Here is a 21,578-nt window from a genome sequence, read left to right on the forward strand (position 1 = left end):
TTAGTTATTTGAATTCAAATAGAACACTTGAACACCACCTCAAAGATAACAATGGACAGAGCATAGTTGGAACTGGAGGGAAACCAGAATAAAAATACTGTGTACTTGAGATACCATGTAAACAAAGGGACATAAAAGGCAATGTTGGCCTCTTAGAAGCTAAAGAGAGACAATTCTATACATATGATAACTTATTCAACAAAACTCTAGAGAAAAAAAATCATAATCGAATTAGCAATTTAACAATATTGTTCTTTAAAAGAAAGATTACAAAAGGTTACAAGGCATTCTGAAATACAATTACAGTACTGAAAGTAGCCACAAAGTCTGTGACTTAGTTCATAGAAAATTCTTATCTAACAGCTCCAAAATCTCGGCACTTTTTAAACATTTTTATTCTACAGCAACACACAGAGGAACAGAAACAGCTCCTCTGCCTCCCACATCTCCCATAAAATTGCCCAATATGCCCTTCTTAATAAATTAGAAAACTAAAGCATCTAAGAATTAAGAATTTCCTTGTGGTTCTACAGAAATCAGATCTAAAATTTAGTCTCCTAATTTGTAAGGTAACAACCTTCTACATCTGCAATGCCTCACCAAGCATAGATATGGAAAGCCTCAATAATAATAAGCAAACATAATTAAATTAAACAGCAATTGCTGATATTTTGCCTCAGAGAGTTACTACAGAACAAGCAAATTCCTTAGCTAATGCCCCTCCCCTGCAAACTCTAATGTTAAACAGTAAACAATGAATATTGTTTAACATACTCAGGAGGTCGAGTGTCTGGTCCAAGATCTCGGTGTAGAGAAATCCTGTCACTTGCAAAAGCATTAAAACAGTGTTTTGCTTCTCCACGTTCTTTTTCCTTCTGCTCTTCAATACTTAAATTGGTTGTCTTGAATGCTTTACCAGAAGCACCAGGTGCATTAGAATCCTGAGGTGGGCGGTCAAGAACAGGTTTCAATTCTGCTGCTGTATAATATCCTTGCAAACAGGGTCTCTCACCAGCATCAATGTTTTGCCTGACCGGTGCTCCTATTTGCATTTTTGGCATTGCATCTTTAATATTGTTTACAGCTTCTATCATTAAATCAAACATCTTGTTTTTGTTTTTTATGTTTCTTTCCATCCGTGATTCCTCTTTGGAATATTGAACACTTACTTCTCTTTGCATTAAAATCAAAAATATTATAAAGAAAAAAATTACTGCCCCAAGTTTCCAGAACTTTTTATGATAATGTCTTTTAAGATGTAATTTTACTAGTCGTTTTAGGTGAGCCATTCTGACATTAAAAGCTTCCCACTTGACAAATAACAGTTATAGTTTCCTCTGTTACTTATATTTTTTATCATAGATTTGCTGGCAAGAAGGTTTCATTAAATGGTAATACCTATAAATGGAAATGATAAATGGCATTAGTAGCTAATCATTCCTATAGGCATGGTTCAATTGATTCATTCAACCAACAACATAAGCTACAAACAACTGTACTCTTATGGTTAAGAAAAATACAAAGATATCTTGCCCTCAAGAAATTTACACTTTTGGAAGAACACATTTGCCATAATTAGCTATAATCTATTGAGGATATATTAGAGATTTCTCTCCAATAAAAAATACCTTGTAAACCGTGGCTAATATTTATTATATGATATGCATACAATTATTTTTATAAACATATTTAGAGTTTCTTTAAAAAAAAAAAAGAAACCTTAACTCAATGACCAAGGGGCCAAAGGACTTCATTGCATTGATTATAAAGAAAGGGGGAAATCCGTAAGAAAGCGTAGGTATACTGATAGGTACTGTTAGGCATACATCTAAAATAGTGGCTTTTATTTTATGGAGTTTGTCCTCAACTTATGCACCTCTATTCCAACTAAACCAGTTAAGATTATAAGTAGTTTTAACAAGTAAACTGGCACACTCTCAAATTTATTCACCTGATAATACTTGTGAATCCTGACAGAACCACTCTTCTTTCTACTGAAGAGTAGAAAATTAAGAGTGTCTAAGGTGTTATACCACAGCTATTTTCTATAGTTCACACAAATAATAAAATCTAATAACAAAAAGAAGATGGCACTAAGCTTTTTACTTGAAGTGACTCTAAAGAGGCAACAGTGTCTACCCTAAGAATAGACAACATGTTTACTAAACTCTAATATGGGCTACCAGAAGCAAAAGAAAGGAAAAGGAAAAAAGAGAACATCGATGACAGCCTGATTTTCTTCACGATGTTTTAAAAAATATAATATGAAGGGGTTTCAGTATATAATTACATAACATGCACCATTATACTCAGTCAAATTTGCAGGCACAAAGGGGAAGGAGAATGCCTGTTCTCCCTACATTCTAAACATATTTTAAGGAAAATTTAATTTATAGATGTGAAAACTAACTTTGACACTTTATTCAGTTTTTCTTCCAAAGATACCGCTAAATTTAAAATTGAAAAGCCAAGTTTTAAGATGGATTCTCTGGCCTTTAGTAAAAAATTTTAAGCTAAATAAACAGAAGAGGCAGAATTTGAATAGTTAGTTCTGTATACTACTTCTAATTGGAAAGATATGTATGTATGTATGGAATAGGCACTTTGGTTTCAAAAGATAATTCAATTATAATGTATACCGCCCAGAAAAATGAGATTCTAATACATCTGAGTTTTGGTTGCTTTCAGAGCCTCATGTAAGGATTAAAATGACCTCGTATACTTTTTACATTATTTGAAGACACAATGTAGTTTCAGAACCATACAATTCTTGCTGTGTATGTATGTAAGCTAGATTAGGCATTTGAGAAGGAATGTGCTGGTCCCCTTAGGATGTTTTAATACAACATAAAACAAGAAAGGGTCCAGGGAAAGCATACAGTAAAGGGAGATGACAAAACTAAATATTTCCATAGCAGTGATGGTTTTCCCAAGATACTATATGCCCAAAATCATATTAGAGGGTAGGCTGGGGAATGAGAAAGAAGAATGGAATTCTTCACCAATAGGGCAATAATCCTATCATTGTGTGTGTGCCTATCTGAAGAAGTGACTCAATTAGCAGGTTTTAGTTTAGGATGTCTCTAATGAGGGAGTCAAAGGAAGCTTATGAAGGACACAAATGATGTCTCCCTTACTCCTGGTTGTTTTTCTGGCACTCATGATGTCGGTGACACAGTGAGCACCCAATAAATTTTTTTTACCAGGAAAAGGAAAGAAGGACCAAGATTTAATTTATCGGAAATAATAAAATAATAATTTACTTTTGTTAAATACTGATTAGGTCCCCGATACTTTAATATTACACAGGTTCTCATGTAGTCTTCCAATAATCTTGAGAAGTCATTCCCATTTTGCCCACAAACACTGAGTGTCAAATAGATTCAGTGGCTTGGCCAACATGATTCAGTTTAAGTGGAAAAGCAGTACTCTCCCAACTGTGTTCAAACTCAGGTCTGATCTAAAATATTAAGCTTTTTGGGGCGCCTGGGTGGCTCACTCGGTTGAGCGACCAACTTCGGCTCAGGTCATAATCTCACAGTTTGTGAGTTTGAGCCCCGCGTCGGGCTCTGTGGTGACAGCTCAGAGCCTGGAGCCTGCTTCTGATTCTGTGTCTCCCTCTCTCTCTGCCCTTCCTCCACTCATGCTCTGTCTCTGTCTCAGAAATAAATAAACATTAAAAAAAAATTTTTTTTAAATATTAAGTTTTTTACTCCTGAAACCAATATTGCACTGTATGTTAGCTAACTAAAATTTACGTTGAAAACAATACTAAGCTTTTAGTTGAAGTTATCTGAAATAAGATCTTCAAGGGTCAAGAAATGACACTCTAAATGTAAGGAGATAAGGGGAAACCCTAAGGAAAGAACTACAAATAGCTTCGTATCACATAAGGTTTTCTGGACAAATGAGTCAAATAAACACACACACACACACACACACACACACACACACACACACACACACTGGAGCGCTGGGGTGGCTCAGTCAGTTGAGGGTCCAACTCAATTTTGGCTCAGGTCATGATTCCAGGATCCTGGAATCAAGCCCCATGTCATGCTCCTCACCGAGAGTGGAACCTGCTTGAGATTTTCTCTCTCTCTTTCTCTCTCTCTCTCTCCCTCCCTGTGCCCCTCTACCCCACTTGTGTGTGCTTTCTCTATATATAAAATGAAAATAAAAATAAAAAAATAAAAATAAATACCACACAACTGTTTTCAGAACGTGTTTTGGGAGATTGTAGATTTTAACAATGGAGGATTAAGAGATTGAGACCTTTTAGTGGCAGAGTTTACTAGAGTAGGAACATGACGCTTTGCTCTTTTCAGATTATTTCAGAAGGGAATAGTCTTCTTTTATCAATTGCTGATCACTTGAAGATTCTGAAATGAATCTCCCAGGGATTTTTATATGACTTTTCTGTCCTTTGCTGCTAATGTGCAATATTAGGCTTCCATTAATGATAAATTACACTCAACATTAAGCATCTCTATTTAGCGGTCTTCAACTCTGGATACACTTAGCAGAAAGCTCTTTAAAAAGAGTGCTTTAGGCCTCCCCTCTAGAGAGTTTGATATAATTGTTTTAGGGCCAGGGCCCAGGTCCTGCTTTTGTTGTTATTTTAGGCTCTCCAGATAATTCTAAAGGGCGGCAAGGGTTAAGAATCACTGGTGTAGGTCACGAGACTTTAGGCAAATCAAAACTAGCACTTGATAGGGAAATGACTGCACCTAACCAAAAGCAACCACACTATTAATTTCTGATACTCCAAAGACAGGTTTTTCAAAATAGAATGCTGATATAAAATGAGCAAAAGTTATTTTGACATGGAGAGATAAGATGAAATCCAAAGCAAGAATGACCCAAAGTTTCCTGAAAAGGCTCAGAGGTTAATGCTGATATAAATGACACATTGGGGTTTTACTACAAATTATGGCGTTGTAAAATTACTTTTAAAATATGTTATTCCCATCACAAAGATGGAAAAACTCAGATTCTGCGCAATAAAACACATAATCCAAAAGCCATACAATAAATGAATGAGTTAAACAAAACCAGGATTCTTAACTCCTATTCCTGGAAATAACATCACGTTCCTAAGCCTCACTACTTACCAAATGTCAAGACCTATGTGAAAACAGCCAATGAAACAAAACAAATTTCTCTTAATTTCAACTTCCAATTAAACTCAGAAGTTTCAAAAATGAAAAAAAAAAAAAAACCAGCACAACAGCAAATTCAGGATATAAAAATGATTAGCAGGTAGAGGTCTTATTGTACTTTCTAAAACCTTTAAACACACCTATCTAAAATGTCATTTGCTAATTATTAAAGGTCAGATTCACAGGAGAGATTAACATCATGAAATAGTTTTTTTAAACTAGAAAAAAAAAATAATTTAAATTCAAAGATCTATTCAAAGATCTCTAAATTATTATAAATTTCTAAAATTAGAAAAAAGTTAATATTCAGAGGCCTTATCAATCTATATGCTAGAATATATGTAGACATTACAAAAAGGCATTAATAATAAATTAAAACATGCACAAAATAATGATACTTTAAAATGACTAAAACAATATGCATGATTCTAACAGTCTGTGAGATTGGGTTAAAAACCAATGGGTTATTCTCCAGGGTAAAAACATGTTGCTATCTGAACAGAAAAGACTGAGCTATCACAAATCAAAATAACTACAGAGCTGTGGCTTTCAGTTATGTAGACTCTAGTTTCTCAAACTTTAATGTGACAAAGAGTCACCTGAGGATGTCGTTTACATGCAGATTCAAACTGGAAAAGATCCATCTTTAGTCCAGTTGTCCCTTCCAGGTGGAAAAGGACACATTGCAAAGACATTAGTTAAGTTGTAAGTTTAATTTAAATATTCCAACTGAAGAAATCTTCTAAAGCAGTGAAAAGCAGAACACTTCATAACCGCATGTGAAAGTAACATTTAATAAAATAAGAGGATAGTAGTTCTTTCCATTTCTTGTTCCTATATTTGTGACAACAAACCTTTACAGCTCCAGGGATTTAAGGTCTGGTTCCAGGTGACTTTAACTGGCACAAAGCCTAATTGGTATATGAAACTTGCTTGCTACAGCATGAATTAAAGCATGCGATAAAAAATTAAGGGTAATCACAAAAAACAAAACATTACAAAATTATATATCCAAAATGTAGCATAGATTGTAGATTAAGAAGAGTACACTACTGTAAGTTAATTCATATTTGATTTTTGCCACACATTACCTAGATCTCCTAATCGAATCAAAACAACAACAAAACTTGCTCTAATAATAAACCTTACGTGCTTGGGAAGAAACTTTATTAAGCACCTCTCATCTACTAGTTAGGGAATGGAGGGGTGGCAGGAAGTCATTTCTGCTTGTATTTATTGGTAAAACCAAATTTCACGGTGACTTACTATTATGGTTGGCTAGTTTCGGTTATGATTAAATCCATTTCCACACCCTTGCCTGAAATTCTTCTAAGCAGGAAGTGACCTGTGGATGTATGACAAGGGACAAACACTGATACAAAGCAAACTACCCTGAGATGGCTACATGCTCCCTCACAGGAGGAAGCAGCAGACATATCCCAAATATCCCAGCTGAAAAACAAACTGGGGTTGCTCTGGCTGGCTGGAAAATGCCACCAGTGAACAACTAACTGCATGTAACTGTCACAGAGTAAGATGACTTTCTGAACAAAAGTCATCTGCAGGTTATGTGACAAAAAGTCTGGTAACAGAGCTGAGCTCCAACAACTCAGAGGCACTGCTTTTATTTAATACTGAAAAGGGTGTGGTCACACATCCAACTTCTCAGCTAAACCTGGTCAGATAAGCATCTCTATTGACAATATTATCTTTGAAGGTGAAAGGTTATGAACAGGATCTTAATTTGTAGAGCAGCCAACTCTACACAATTTGGAGCATACAAGTAATTATGGAACTGCCCTACCCTTTGCAGGGGAGGGTAATATGGTGGTGAAGGCAAGCTCACATATTCTCTCTCCTGCTACTGTGATTGAATCTGCACCTGTGAAAGGTATATACTGATTGGTTATGGCATAATTTTGAGGAGTGAATTGAGTGGTCCCACAGATTACCCACTTAACTAGTACTTCTCCTGGGTAGAAGTACTACCTTTTAAAAGATCTGTCTATTTACTTTGTAAACACAGTTGATGGCTCTTGGATTAGTAAGGAGACAGAAACTACATAGTGATTTGAAAAAGGAAAGTATAATATATTATTCTGAGAGGACTGGAGTAACAGGGAATTGGTTAGTGAGAGTTAAAAAAAAATTCAAAATAATATAGGAATAGATATAAGGGGCAATCACTACCTACAAGGCTGAGATGAGAGCCCAAGGAAGAACCTTCCCCTCACCAGCACATAGATCCAGAGATCTCTACAGAAAGAGCAGTGTTGGCTCCTTGACAGTGGAAAAGTTACAGAGGTATCTCACTAGTGAAACTTGCCCAAAATCTGACCTGTGGAGTCCCAGAAGAAGCCATTCATAGGAAGATGTCAAACCCTGGAACTTGTTAGGTGCCGATGCTAACATCTGGCTGCTGATGGCACCTGGAGTTAAGAAGCTGTGCTCTGCAGGAATGTAGTGTACTTTGATGTATAGCCTGGGCCAATATGGTGCAGGTTGGTGCCTAGGATAAAATTTGGGTAGTTGGTGCCTTGGAAACCCAGTTTTGTGGGGTCCCCAATATGCACATGTATAAGGCTAAACAAAGAGTGTATGGAGCAGTGACCTGGGCTGGGGAACAGGTCCATGATGTCTATGACTCCAGGGTACAACCCTGCTGTCCAAGTCAAGCTCTGGAGAAAGTGCAGGGGGCAGAGGTGTGCCAACTCTAGAGAAAGCTGTGCCATGCAGTTACCTAACACTAGAGAAAACTATGTGGAGGCCTAGAAGTAGAGAAAAAGGTATATGCTCAGTAAGAGCCTAGCCAGAAAGTCACCCTGAAACCAGGAAGGAAAAGTATCTTCTACTTTCAGTATCCTTCCAGTGCCCTCTACTGACAAGGCTTAATTAACATCATGCCAGCCAGCAAAGGAGAAATATTTACAGATTTACAGCGCCCCCCCACCCCGCCCCGCTCCATTATTACAGAGCAGGAGAAGAGAATGAATTTACAGCTGAGAGACAATAAGCAGCATAGTCTACCCTTTTGACTGCTCAGTTTCCATATGCACACTTTCTCACACATTTGAACTCCGGTGGAAAAAGAAAACAAGCACCTAGCAAGATGCAAGCATCCTCATTACAAGTGAAGAGGAACCCTGGAATGAGACACAGAATGCCAACAGCCATTGTCTCCAGGGACAATGGGAATTACTTTTCAAATTCTGACACAGTCCCAACATAATATTCAGTTACCTAAAGACTAAATTGTAAACTTAATATCTAACAAATTCTATGCAATATTTTGTTAAAAAAAAAAAAAAGAAAGAAAGAAAACGGGAAGGAGAGAAGAAAATATTGCCTCCAAAACACAAAAAACAAAAACCAAAAAACAAAAGGCCTATTAAGTACAGTGACAACTGAATGCCCAGAAATGTTACCGAGGCACCCCTAAATTTTTGTGAGTCTGATCACTCGCTGGTTCTCATATGCTTCACTAAGATACCTAAAGTAATTGCTACTTTCTGCTCATCAAATACAATCAGCATAATATTATCAACATAGTAAACCAATGTGATATCTTGTGGGATGTTGGGATAATTAAGATTTCTAGGACAGGAGAACTGACCTGGCCCTGAGACAAGACTGTGAAGATACAATGTTGGCCAAGCTAGATAAGAGTAAATTGCTTTGGGGTGCCTGGGTGGCTCAGTCCGTTGAGCGTCTGACTTCAGCTCAGGTCACGATCTCACGGTCCGTGAGTTCGAGCCCCGTGTAGGGCTCTGTGCTGACAGCTCAGAGCCTGGAGCCTGTTTCGGATTCTGTGTCTCCCTCTCTCTCTGACCCTCCCCAGTTCATGTTCTGTCTCTCTCTGTCTCAAAAATAACCGTTAAGAGAAAAAAAAAAATTAAAAAAAAAAGAGTAAATTGCTTTTGGTGGTCCTTGTAAATTGGTACAGAGAAAAAGCAGTTAACCAAGTCGATAGCTACATACCAAATGCCAGAGGTAGTGTTGATCATATCAAGTAAAGACACCACATTCTGTTTCAGCAAGCACATTTGGAATCATCCAATGATTAAGTTTACAACAGTCCATTCATTCTTTAAGATCCATCCAACTTGGGCACAGGACAAATAAGTGAGTTCAATGAGATGTGATAGATAACTCAAGTCTTATTTCAAATCTTTGATGGTGGCACTGAGCTCAACAATTCCCTTCGATATAGTATTCTTTCTGATTTGCCATCTTAGAAGGAGGGCAAGTTTTAAGGTCTTCCACTTAGCTTCTCTTATCACAACGGTCCTCAACCCATGACACTTAGAGAACCAATATAAGGATTTTGCCAGTTATCCAGGATGTCTACTCCAATTATATATTAAGGAAATGGGGAAATAAGCACAGGGTAGATCTGCTGACCAGCTGGACCCTCCTGTGAGTCAGACTTTGGCTAAGACTCCACCTATTACCTAAATGCTATAACTCCACATGATGACTAGAGGGCCACAAGTGGTATTTTGGCTCCATAGGAATTGGTACAAAAGGTCTGAGTGTATTTTCTTTTTCCCAAAGCATAGCCTCTCTAATAAATGGCTATAGGTCCCTTTGGGGAAGGCTTTTGAGGAAAATTTGTGGTGTATGCTTGAAGCAATGGTGTAGCCTTCAAGACTGGCCTCAACTTCAATCAAAGGGCTCTGGGCCTGTAAATTGACTTGGGTTTGGAAACTGAGTGAGAAGTAATGATGCTCAACTGTGGCAACTAAAGCCAATGCTTTTTGCCACCAAGCCTAGAGTTTTTTCTGGTATATACAACAAGTGATACTGTAGTACTGCCCATCTATTTCATTCATCACATTTGCAAAACAATGCCTTCTGATTATATCTATGTCCCAGATTTCCATTATGGTGGATACCTACTTTGTCCTTGGTGGTTAAATGCTGCCACTTGTCTTCTGCTACTATGGAATCCCATCATCTCCATTGAAACCAAGGAGCCAATCTTAATGGCCTACAAAGGAGAGCAACCACAGATTTTTTTTTTTTTTCACTAATGCAGGGACTTCCCTCATTAATGTTTTTCTCAATATCTTAGTAAAAGGGAGGTGTACTGGGCCTTGACATGGAATATAACTGGAGGATGGGCACTCAGGTTGCAAACAATTAAGTCCAGTGAACATTCCTTTTATGAAAGAATCCCAAATCTCATGAGTAGTAGACAATTTCTACTCATTCTCCCTTTTGAGGGCCCAGAATTTAAGGGATAGGGGAATAGGGGAGCAAGTGAGCAATTGCTCAATTGCTATCACTTTGCATTCACCTTTCTACAAGCTTAGCTATAACTCACTGGGTACATACTCATCCTCTACCTCTCAGCTTCCATTCTTCTCTAGAAAAAGTGTCAGCAAACTTTCCATAAAGGGCCAAATAATAAATATGTTTTGCTTTGTGAGCCATATGGTCTCTATTGCAACTACTCTATTTTTGTGGTGCAAAACCAGTCATACACAATACACAAATGAACGGACATAGCTAGTTCCAATAAAATTTTGTTTACAAAAACAGGTGGTGGATAGAATTTGGCCCAAGGTACTGTGCCAATCCCTAGAAATTCAAAATGGCTTCAATCTCAACATTTCTTTATTTCCCTGTGCTTACCTCTTCTCCATTAGCGTCCACATTCCCAGATGTAAAAAAACAAAACAGTTCTTCACAAATCCATAACATCATTTAAAAAAAGTAAGGCATAAAAGCAATGTCTGCCTTTATGATTAGGCTATTTTTGCACCTATTTTGAAACATGCACTATCCCTCCACTTATCTAGTCACCATCTGAAATTCCTGCATTCCCCACTCCTCATGGTTAGAGTATGAAAAGATCTTATTAATACATGTTTCAGTTGGAAATAAACGAGTGTCAGACTAAACTTTTATTCTCCTTTGAAAAGCTAACTTCAAATAGGAAAATTTTCCTCATACATAGACAATTACCACACAGTGAGGTCTATGAGAATACTGAATGCCCAGCTCCATATAGGGAAGGAAGGGGTACCTAACTCTGTGGGGTTTGTACTTAGTTCTTCTGGCAAAGGGGAGAAGCCCTGAGGGGTATTAAGCAGGGTGATGACCTAATTACAACTGAAATTTAATTAAATTTAATTAAATTTAATTTAATTCTTGGGGCCCTGGGTGGCTCAATCAGTTAAGTCCAGCTTTAGCTCAGGTCATGATCTCACAGTTCGTGAGTTCAAGCCCCATATTGGGCTTTCTCCTGTCAGCACAGAGCCTGGATCCTCTGTCTCTATCTCTCTGTGCCCCTCTCTGACTGGCACTGCACACACACTCTTTCTCTCTCTCAAAAGTAAATAAACATTAGGGGTGCCTGGGTGGCTCAGTTGGTTGGGCACCTGACTTCGGCTCAGGTCATGATCTCACAGCTCGTGGGTTTGAGTCCCACGGTCAGGCTCTGTGCTGACAGCTCAGAGCCTAGAGCCTGCTTCAGATTCTGTGTCTCCCTCTCTCTCTGCTCCTCCCCTGCTTGTGCTCTGTCTCTATCTCTCTCAAAAATAAATATTTTTTAAAAAAGTAAACAAACATTAAAAAAATAAGATAAAATAAAATATAAAATAAAATAAAATAAAATAAAATAAAATAAAATAAAATAAAATAAAATAAAATGATTATTCTTGAAGCTGTTTTTAATATGGATTTGGTGGTGAGGGTGGTGAACCAGAGAGGAGACTGAAGGTGATTAGCAGACTATTAAAATTAATCCAGGTAAGAAATTGAGAAGGGGTGTGGAGGCTTGGGAAGAGATCCAGGAGGTAGAGTTGGCTAACTTCAGCAAATGAATCAATGTGGAGGCTGGAAAGGTTGTTAAATTGTGAATTGTGTAAGGATGGGTTCTTGACTTATTGAAAAAAGACCAGCTAATGAGTGCTCTCTGTTCTGGATTATCTGCAGTGGAAGAGCTGGAGTTAAAATAACAGGGCAAGGGGCTATGAATGCTAAAAGACTAATGACAGAGGGTAAAGGATATAAGAAGGAGACTGAGGTAATAAGAGCAACAAGTCTTAACCAGTTCAAAAAGATGGGTCATATCTGAAAGCTCAAATAAAACAACGAAAACAATAATTTGCATTAGAAGCCCTCTCTGTACTATGAATTGCCCCTCACAAGGGTCCACTCTGCCATGAGGTATTTACTACCAGGTATTCTTCTGCCCTTTACCCTATCCATCTGACTCAGAACTATCAAACTTGCATGGTCTCACACTACTCGCCTTCAACAAATTATCAATCAGGTATGAGGATAACTTCTAGAAATTTATCCCACAGATATGCTAATATGCAAGTAGAATGATAACCTGTAAGTCTGCACATTAAAGCATCATTTTAACATCAAGACACTAAAACAACCGATAACTCTACCAATAGGGAAATAAATTACAATAAATAAATTATGATACAGTCATATGATGGAATATTATGCCAGATTAAAAACAAAGAAGCTACTTTATATGCTGATATGAGGTTATCTCCACGATAAGTTAAGTGAAAAATGAGATTCGTTTGCATTTTTATGTATGCAATTTATATATATAACATATACTTTATTATATATACATATACACACACACATAGGCACACACATGTATATATTATACATATATAATATATATATATGTAAAAGGAGCATTGTTTGCTCATAGGAAAACCAGGTATTAGAGGGCAACAGTTAAAAGAAGACTTATCATGTATACGTCCTTAGTTTTTTTAAATTTTGGACCATGTGGATAGAGTAACTACTAAAAAAATAAGCAGGGAAAAAATTGAGAGTAGAATAAAAATTTTCGGGCAGGTAACATCTCAAATTTATTAATTCCATTCATCATTTCTCAAGAAGCTACTGGGGGATGTGTTCCATCTACATGAGAAAGTAAACAACAAAATCATCATATCTAAAAAATAGGGACTCCTTCAAAAATGTCAGTAAAGAAAAATCCCAAACAACTGCCATGAAACAGGCTTAGAACACAATAGGCCAAATTGGAACAAGAGAACAGAGAGCTCCAGAAGAGACCAATAAATCTGATAGGTTTGATTATGTGGAGGAATCATACTGAGAAGATATTGGAATATATAGAAACAGAAATTAATACTCAAAAAACCAAGCTATTTTTTTTTCTTAAATGAATTATTAACTCTATGGTTCAAAAATTTTTACTCAAAAAAATTTACTCAAATTTTGCTTGGCTCAGCAGTAAACAATATGTACATAATAATCATAAGTAAATACCAAAATGCAAACAAAAAAATGTGAGAATTATATTCAGAGATGGAGGGAGAGCAAGAGGCATGTGTGCGCAAGAGCTAAATATTTATCTACTTTAATGGGAAGTCAGTTGATAATGTCAAACATTGATAAATTAAGGAATTGTAGTATAAGCACATTATTGCAAAAGGCAAATAGGAAGCAACACCTAAAAGAGGTTAAAGCATTCCTAGACGCAGCAGCACTGGGGGAAATGAGAGTTGACTGGATTTTTGTTGCTATCGCTGCTGTAAGGCTTTTAATAATTCTTTTTAGTTTTATTTACATTTAAGTAGGATAGAAGCACAGGACTTGGAATCAGACAGCTTGGATTGGAATATTGGCTCCGACATTTTACTGCCTCGTAGACAGAGGCAAATTACTTACTCTATTTTCCTGTCTCTAAAATAGGGAGAAAAATACCATGCACCTCATTGAGTGGCTTTGAAGATTAAATGTTTAATTCATGAAATTGTTTAAAATATGCCTGGCACATAAGTGCTTAATAGTAAAATAGTAAAGAAGGGGTAATACTTATTAAGACAACAAATATTATCTTCTGTTACTTGATAAAAATGTAAAGGCATTAATAACTGAAATCTAATTTGAAATATATGAGCCACATATTAAAGTCTGCTCCCTTTGTCAGGAAACTTTAACTTTTTTAAAGTTAATACTCCCAGGTACTAAGTGGGAATTTGTTCCTTGAGGCTACAGTCTTCAATTTAAATCCATAGGCGGAAGCAGGAGGTCGGGGGGAGGCGAAGACTGGTGAAAAATTCTAGTTAGTCCTGGAAAAGGGGAGCTCAAACTGGCATCTGAAGGATGAGTTTTTAGCTAGATGGGCCAAAAGAGGAGGGAAGAGAGTTCCAGGCAGGGATGATGACACTTGCAAAGACCAGAGGCAGGAGGAGCGCATGGTCATAAAAAGGGCCAGTAGAGCCACACCAGAGTAACATGACACAGGTGTGTGCAGTAAGCAGAATCTCAATCGTGCCAGGCCTTTAGGCTGAGTGGAGGAGTTCGTCTAATCCTAAGGCAACGAAGGGCTTTGAGCAGTTTTGAATGTTTTGAAAAGATCCCTCTGGGAACTAACCAGAAGGAATTCAGGTAATCAATAGGGAGGCCATTTGTAAAAATCCAGGCAAGAGATGTTGATAGTGATAAGAGTGGAGAAAAGTAGATGGATTCGAAAAATATTTATTTAAGAGGTAAAACTGACAGAATGACTTTTTTTTTTTTTGGTCTAGTCTGATTAAATTACATTATTTAAGTAAAAGTTGCCCCTCTGGTAATTCCTCACCAATAGCAATATACTCAGTTGTACAACATTTATAAAGTAACACTATAAGACATTTCAATCACAAAGTTAACTTTTCACTTGTAAATGGTAAAACCCAGATCTTGGAACAAAACCAAAAGCCACAATAATATGGAATTCAAAGGAAGAACATGGAAATAAAGCAATCTAAATTAAATAGACTAATTAAGTACAGTGAAACAAGTTTCCTAAATCCTCAATTTCTGTGGTCGCTGCCCAATAGGAAAGCAAATATACTGCCTGCCCAATGCCTCTCCCCTCCCTGTGCCACTTTTACTCCAATATTTTTACTCCACAATAGACTTAGAGGAAAGAAAAATATTACATGCTTTGCAAATATCTAAATGGGTGTGTATGTGTACACAGGCACAAAAGCAGACTATATTAAATCACATATGTAAAGTGCATGATAGGAGTATGCATTAAGACATCACTCCTAGCCCAGATGTATGTAAAGGGGGGGGGGGGGGGGGATACAGTTTCCTAAGTGAGGTGAGGCCTCAATTGAGTTTTAAGAGCTAGAAAGAGGTATAGAGGTAACATCAATGGGGGGTTAAAAAAAAAAGCACATAAGAAAAAGCATTGAAATCTGTTGTTGGAACATAAAATTTGATTTATGGAGTAGAAATCCATAGGTAAGCAAGGGTCAGATTTGTGAGACCATTTTAAGGACCATGGGTTCTATCCTGAGTTATGTGAAGTTATTAATAGGTTTAAGCAGAGGAGAGAGACATCCAGGTTTACATTTTTACAGATCATTAGTGGAGGGGTTCTGCTGAGGATGGATTTGAGCATAACACCATCTGCTGAGATATTAGGTAGCAGGTAGCTATGGTACCCCATTTAAGAGTTGATGAGACCCTGAACTGGAGCAGAAGTAGAAGAATTTGTGGGGGAGGGGCAGAGGAAGAAGGGCAAAAAACATTAACAGATTCAGTGATATGATAGTTGTGGAGGTTAAGAAAAGAGAGTAAAAAAATGACCTCTGGATTTCTGACATGACACCTGGATAGTGGAACAGATCCATAACCCATTCTCCAAAATACCTGGAGCCAAATATGTTTTAAAATTCAGAACATTTTGGATGTTAGAAAGGAGCTATGGTTTACACACCCAATATAACAGTGTACCCCCAGCAGGGCCTGGAACAGTACCATGTAATTAAACACATTCCACCAAGTGGAATAGATGATAAAGAGCTTCCTGACAGTAAATTTAGGTTTTGTAGCAAATTGAGTTCAAGTGTTGCTGACAAAAAAGTTATCAAAAACGTTTTGGTTTTCGGGTTTTTTTGTTTTTGTTTTTGTTTGGTTTGGGTTGGCTTTGGAATTGTGGATAAGAAATGATAGATGTACTAACACCTGTAAATAAAACATAGGAAGTAAAACAGGCTGTTTTTGTTTTTGATGGAATGAAGGTTCTGGTTTACTCAGGTATGATCTCAGATAATTATGATATCTTAAAGATGTCTAGGAAGCAATGGGATAAATGAACAAACTAGTTGGGACAGTTTGAAACTAAAACAATTACAAGGAAAATGTACACTCAGGGAAATATTCTCTATTTGGTGCCAAAACTATGAACCCAACTCAGAGAATGACTCAAGGAGACTTCATCTGTCAATAGACACTAATGACCTAGAATTGAGAGTCCTATTTGTCTTTGCTTTACCACATAAGTTAATGCATTTTGGTCTCTTGCCATTGTTGGCATTGATTTGAATTCAATGTTGCTATTAACAGTACATTAATTTTGTTAAAATTACTCAAATTATATAAAAGAATTATTATGGTATTAACTAGATGCATAATTAGGTGATTGGAAATATGTCCTTCTCAATCAGATTTTCTAACCATAAAAGATCTGTCATAACAAATGCATTTCTACACTTTACGAACCAAAAAACTGACTATGTTCTGAAGACGATTTGGGGGTTGATCATTTCCAAAATATTAAATATACTAATTTTCTTTTAGAGAAAAATTCCTTCTACCAGGAATTAAAATTAATTTTTTCTATGGAAGGCTTAATCATCCCATGAGAGTTTCCAAGCCTACATCCCTACAGATCCTTAGAGACCTAATCTAATCTCTCAATCTCCCAATCTAGTCTTTTTAGGGCATAGGGGTCTGATTCCTAGAATTTGTCTCCTGTTTCACAGTAAAAGAAAAATATATACAAAATCTTAACAGACTACAAACCAATAATAAACTGGCTTATGTTTACTCTAATAGTTTTTTAAGCCTCTGTCTAGCACTATTAACATAGCCATAAAATTTAGAATTTGGAATAGAGGTGGGCAGAATTATTATTTTTTTTTTTTTTAACGTTTATTTATTTTTGAGAGACAGAGAGAGCCAGAGCCTGAGCAGGGGAGGGGCAGACAGAGGGAGAGAGAGAGAGAGAGAGAGAGAGACAGACAGACAGACAGACAGAATCCAAAACAGGCTCCAGGCTCTGAGCTGTCAGCACAGACCCTAACGCGAGGCCTGAACCCACAAACTGTGAAATCATGACCTGAGCCAAAGTCAGAGGCTTTGAGCCACCCAGGCACCCCAAATTATTTTTCACTTTCAAACTTTCACTTGATAATTGCTACCATCAAAAATTCTTCAGAAAAACCCTTCCAGTTTTCCCTGTCCCTAAACATACTGCATACACTATGCTGATGATCCATTTAAAATACAATAATGTACAGTGAGGTTTCATGCAGTTCCTTATGTTTGAGAAATTTAGTCTAGCACCAGATCCTAGAGTCTAAAGCCCTTCAATAAAAGTTTAATGAGGAATGATGGTATAATTCTACATTTTTAAAATATACAGTTTGTTTTTCTTTCTTTCAAGTATGTGTGTGTATATGACATAGTATGCTGATAGAAAAATCAGCCTTAAAAGTACAAATTCAATAGGATACTGCTATTTGCATTATACGTTCTAGCCCAACTGTGGTCCTAAAAGTCAACCAGTGTGTTGAGATCAGTATTTTAAAAATAAGATAATAGAGAAAATCCACGTTATGAGCCTAAACATTGTTTTGTGAGCCTTGTTTCATATATATACACAGAGAGTATACTGCATTGAGGCATAGAATTCATTTCTTATTGAGGATTGCAATCCAAAAAGAAGTTTTAAAAATACTAATGTTGAAGAAGTATGCTTGCCAGCCAAAACTCTAGAGTGTTGCCAATGGAGGGATGGCCCTGGGTTACTGCCTTATAAAATATATTTTAAGCCAATACAATAAAAGATCAGAAGACTAAATTGTGTTGTCCATGTTGACTCAAAAAATTAACTGTGGCTCTGAAAAACCAAGAAAGGATTAAAAATCTCAATCCACATGGCATCTTCAATACACATGTGAGAAGAAGAGTGACATCCTCACTCACTCTCCCTGGAGTCCGGCATCCTCTGGACAAGTAGAAATTAGGGTAAATCAGAGCTGGACAAAGAACAATAAAGTATTCTGTACTTACAAAGGCCTTACAAATTATACAAAAGACAAAAAGATAAACATCTTATGATAAGTGAGAGTAAGAGTGGTGAAAAGTAAAGATAATATGACTCTTGAGTCAAGTCTTTGGAATAATAATAATGCCACTAACTTGCTGGGTGAACTGAAATTAGAATCTCTCCCTCAGCCTTGGTTTATCATGAACTGGATGGATTGACTATCCAAACTGAGAAGAGGATCCTGAGATTGGTAGGGGTAGAGGAGATTCCTGATTTAAGGCCTCATTACCTTAATCTAGGGAAGTATATTTTTTTTCTATTTTACAGATAATTTAACTGAGGCACACTGTTACTCTAATGCAAACATGTCACATTTCTCCCTTAAGAGTAAAGGTAGTCTAGAAACCTCTGGCTCAATAATCAATGAGGTTTAAATTAATACTCTAAACTCAGGGAACAACACCTACACCTAATTTTTAACGAATATTTAGCATAGGTATTTCCCTGTATGGAGATGAGATTAAGAGGGCAGGCCAGGCTCTTTTGACATAAGCAGAAGGCACTGGTTGAAAATATCATTAATAATCACGTCCTGTTTGTGTGGTTGTCATGTATCTTTAATTGCACCTCTATGAGTTGTTAAGGCATTTTGTTAAGTGTGCAGTTTGAAATACATTTTTAAACCTCAGTGAAGATAGAAGTAAAATGCAGGCAATGGAATTGCCATTTATTATGAGAAACTTCTATGTGAAAATACTAGTTAAAGCGATATAAAAAGAAAGATGCTTGGTACAAATAAACTGTTCAGAATGTTTAGTGCATATGCTAGACTTCAGATATTAAAAGTAAAAGTTAAGTTTAAAGAATTCTAATTGTAGGGTATGACTTTAACCTCATGTGTTTTAACCACAGACTCAGAGAAAATGTACACAGTAAATGAAGCAACACATTCTCCCACAAGCAGAAATTCTCAAATGAAAACGCAGCAACTTTCTTATTTTTCCACAACAGTATTTGAACGCAAGTGTCTTCATTATATGTATTATAACTTTTATAACAAGTTATGTTGGCTTCATAACATTTTCTAAAAAATCAGAAAAGCTGTTAACCTATGGGGTTCTAAAAACAGAAATAGTTATTTGAAGAGTTTGAAGTGAAGTGTTTTTGATGAGTTTTGAGGGAGAAGGAAGCAAAAGGCTATAAGGTAAGCACCAGTTTCACCCTCAATTCTTAAGCTTTAGAAAAGCCTAATTAGGCAGGGAAAGGAATTTGGGCCTGGCACACCCAGGTTCAGACGTGGCAGGATCCTGAAACAAAGTTTTTCTGAACCTTTGAGTCATATGCCACAGGCAAACCAGAGCCGCGATATGCAGGTCGTTAAGTCAACAGGTCCTTTAACGAGATGGTGTGCGGTTGGTGAGTGGCAGTTGGATTTCTTCCTGCCACGAAGAAAATAACTCTACTCGATCAAACCGGAAAGTGGGCGCAGCTCTGGCTTAGGGAGTGCACCCGGAAAAGTGCAGAGAGAGAGAAACAGACAGAGACAGAGGGATGTCCGCGTCCCGACCACAGAGCGCTTTCCAAACCACTCGGAAACCATTTAAATGGCTCGGGCGGCCGCGGTTTCCAGCCTAGGACTGTCTGGGGTCCGGCTGGGAAAGTTGCCTGGCAAAGCCATGCCCTTTCCCGTCGCGGGTTTGCTCCCCCCACCTGGCACGGGGGGAGAGGAGACCAGCAACCTGTTAGCCCGCGTGCAAACGCGGCCACCCCGCGCCTGGCCCGGCCCCTCCGACCCCGCACTCCGGGAGACTCTCCCAGGGTCAAGCTGCGGGCCACCGGGACTCGGGCCCCGGTCCGGATCCTCTGGAGCCTCCCTACAGAGACTGTCAGGGGCGACAGGGCTACCCCCGGAGAGCCACCTGCCCCGGCCTCGGGCGCCCCTTTCGGCCTCTCCGGAGGGGCAACTGAAACACCGCTCTCGAGACCACCCCCAACCGGCCACCGGGACCGTACCCCTCTCCCCACCACGTGAACCTCGGCGTCCGTCTGCCCAGGGTCTCCCGGCCCCCGCCCCCGGCCCCAGCGCCGGCCCGCCCGCTTACCTGGCGGGTGGGCACAGCAGGGCGGCGGGAAGCAGCGGCCGGGCGGGCGCTGGACGTGGGCCGGGCGCCAGGTGCAGGTGGCGGCGGCGGCGGCGCCTCCGGTTGCTGTCGCTACTTTGCCGCTCAGTCCAGCTCCTCCTCCGCCGCCGCCGCCTCCTGCCTTCCCGCTGGGCCTCCTGCGTTGCCAGGAGAGGCCGAACCGAGGCTCCGCTTCCTCCTGGAGTCTCCCAGGTGAGCTCCAGCCTGCGACGTCGGCAGGGGCGAGGCCCCCGTCCCGCGCCTGCGCGCCAGCCTCCTGCCCCGCCCAAGCCCTACCTGAGCGCTCCAGGTGAGGACCGAGCACCGCGCGCGCAGGGTGGGAGCGCCGTCCGGGCGGAACGCAGCCGCCGCGCGGCTTCCCTCTCCGCAGACGGCGAGGCTGGTTCTCCTAGAGGGGCGCGTGCCTCCGCCCGTCTACATTTGAGGAGTCCCGCGCCGACCTGGTGCCAGTGGGCACCTTGTAACCAGAACACGGTCTGGGTCCTTGGGGAACCAGAGGGTCTAGATTGCCCTCACACACGTCTTCCCTTCTCTAAGGTTCGCCAAAATGAAGGGGTGCACCGCCCGGAGACCGGGGGGTGGGGGGGCCAGTGCCCCCCGAGAGCCACCTCATGACGGCTGCAACTGTTGTCTCGTATGGTTTCCTCGAGCAAGGTTCAGCAGCTTCTGTCACCAGTTAGGTTCGTGAGCTATTGGGTGAGCTTCCTTCCCATGTACTAGTCTTGATTTCATCACTTGACTCACTTCAGCGCAGCTAGTGGTTTCCGTTTCTGTAAGCGCGCGCTCTGGTAGGGGCGCCTCCCGTCCAAAGGAGGAGCCTCCCTCTTCCAAAGAAGAGCCTCTGGTATTTGGCAGAGCCTTGCTAACTTGGGGCGCACCACCCCTTCCTGGGCTGCTATAGAAAGGCAAACCGATTCCCAGATGGGAGAGCGAGCAGCGACAGTACAGAGAAACCTGCTGTCCTTGTTTGCAAAGACACGGGTTTCCTGGAGAGGTTTTGCTTCTGGAGGTTTGCTTGAAAGCTCATCTACTGGGAGGGTGACGATGCAGACTTTAGGGAGATAGGGGATTTTGCCGTTGTTTTTAAAGACATCATTTTTTTTAGACAGTATTTTTTTTTCCTTTTATGATATTTACAACTTTGTTTCAGCCTGCCTTCTGCTGTTATGACAAACATTGACACACCCAAAACCAGGACTTAAAAATGACCCC

General features: G+C 39.2%; 1 protein-coding gene across 4 annotated transcripts in view; it reads right to left on the bottom strand.

Moving 5' to 3' along the window:
• Positions 1 to 20,573, bottom strand: part of GALNT3 (polypeptide N-acetylgalactosaminyltransferase 3) — a 43,274-nt gene extending 22,701 nt beyond the window's left edge. Inside the window, exons 1-4 of one of the 4 annotated variants that reach the window (XM_042994613.1) lie at positions 20,328 to 20,573; positions 10,062 to 10,152; positions 6,429 to 6,507; positions 775 to 1,398 (exon numbers count right to left, since the gene is read on the bottom strand). In XM_042994613.1, coding sequence (XP_042850547.1) covers positions 775 to 1,289 — 515 coding nt within the window. In that variant the 5' untranslated portion in view covers positions 1,290 to 1,398; positions 6,429 to 6,507; positions 10,062 to 10,152; positions 20,328 to 20,573. Of the gene's footprint in view, positions 1 to 774; positions 1,399 to 6,428; positions 6,508 to 10,061; positions 10,153 to 19,154; positions 19,170 to 20,327 lie in introns of those variants that run through there. The other 3 variants (XM_042994611.1, XM_042994612.1, XM_042994610.1) reach the window with 3 other exon arrangements.
• Positions 20,574 to 21,578: the final 1,005 nt, after the last annotated feature.

This window comes from Panthera tigris, chromosome C1 (assembly GCF_018350195.1).
Source record: "Panthera tigris isolate Pti1 chromosome C1, P.tigris_Pti1_mat1.1, whole genome shotgun sequence".
Classification (NCBI taxonomy): domain Eukaryota; kingdom Metazoa; phylum Chordata; class Mammalia; order Carnivora; family Felidae; genus Panthera; species Panthera tigris.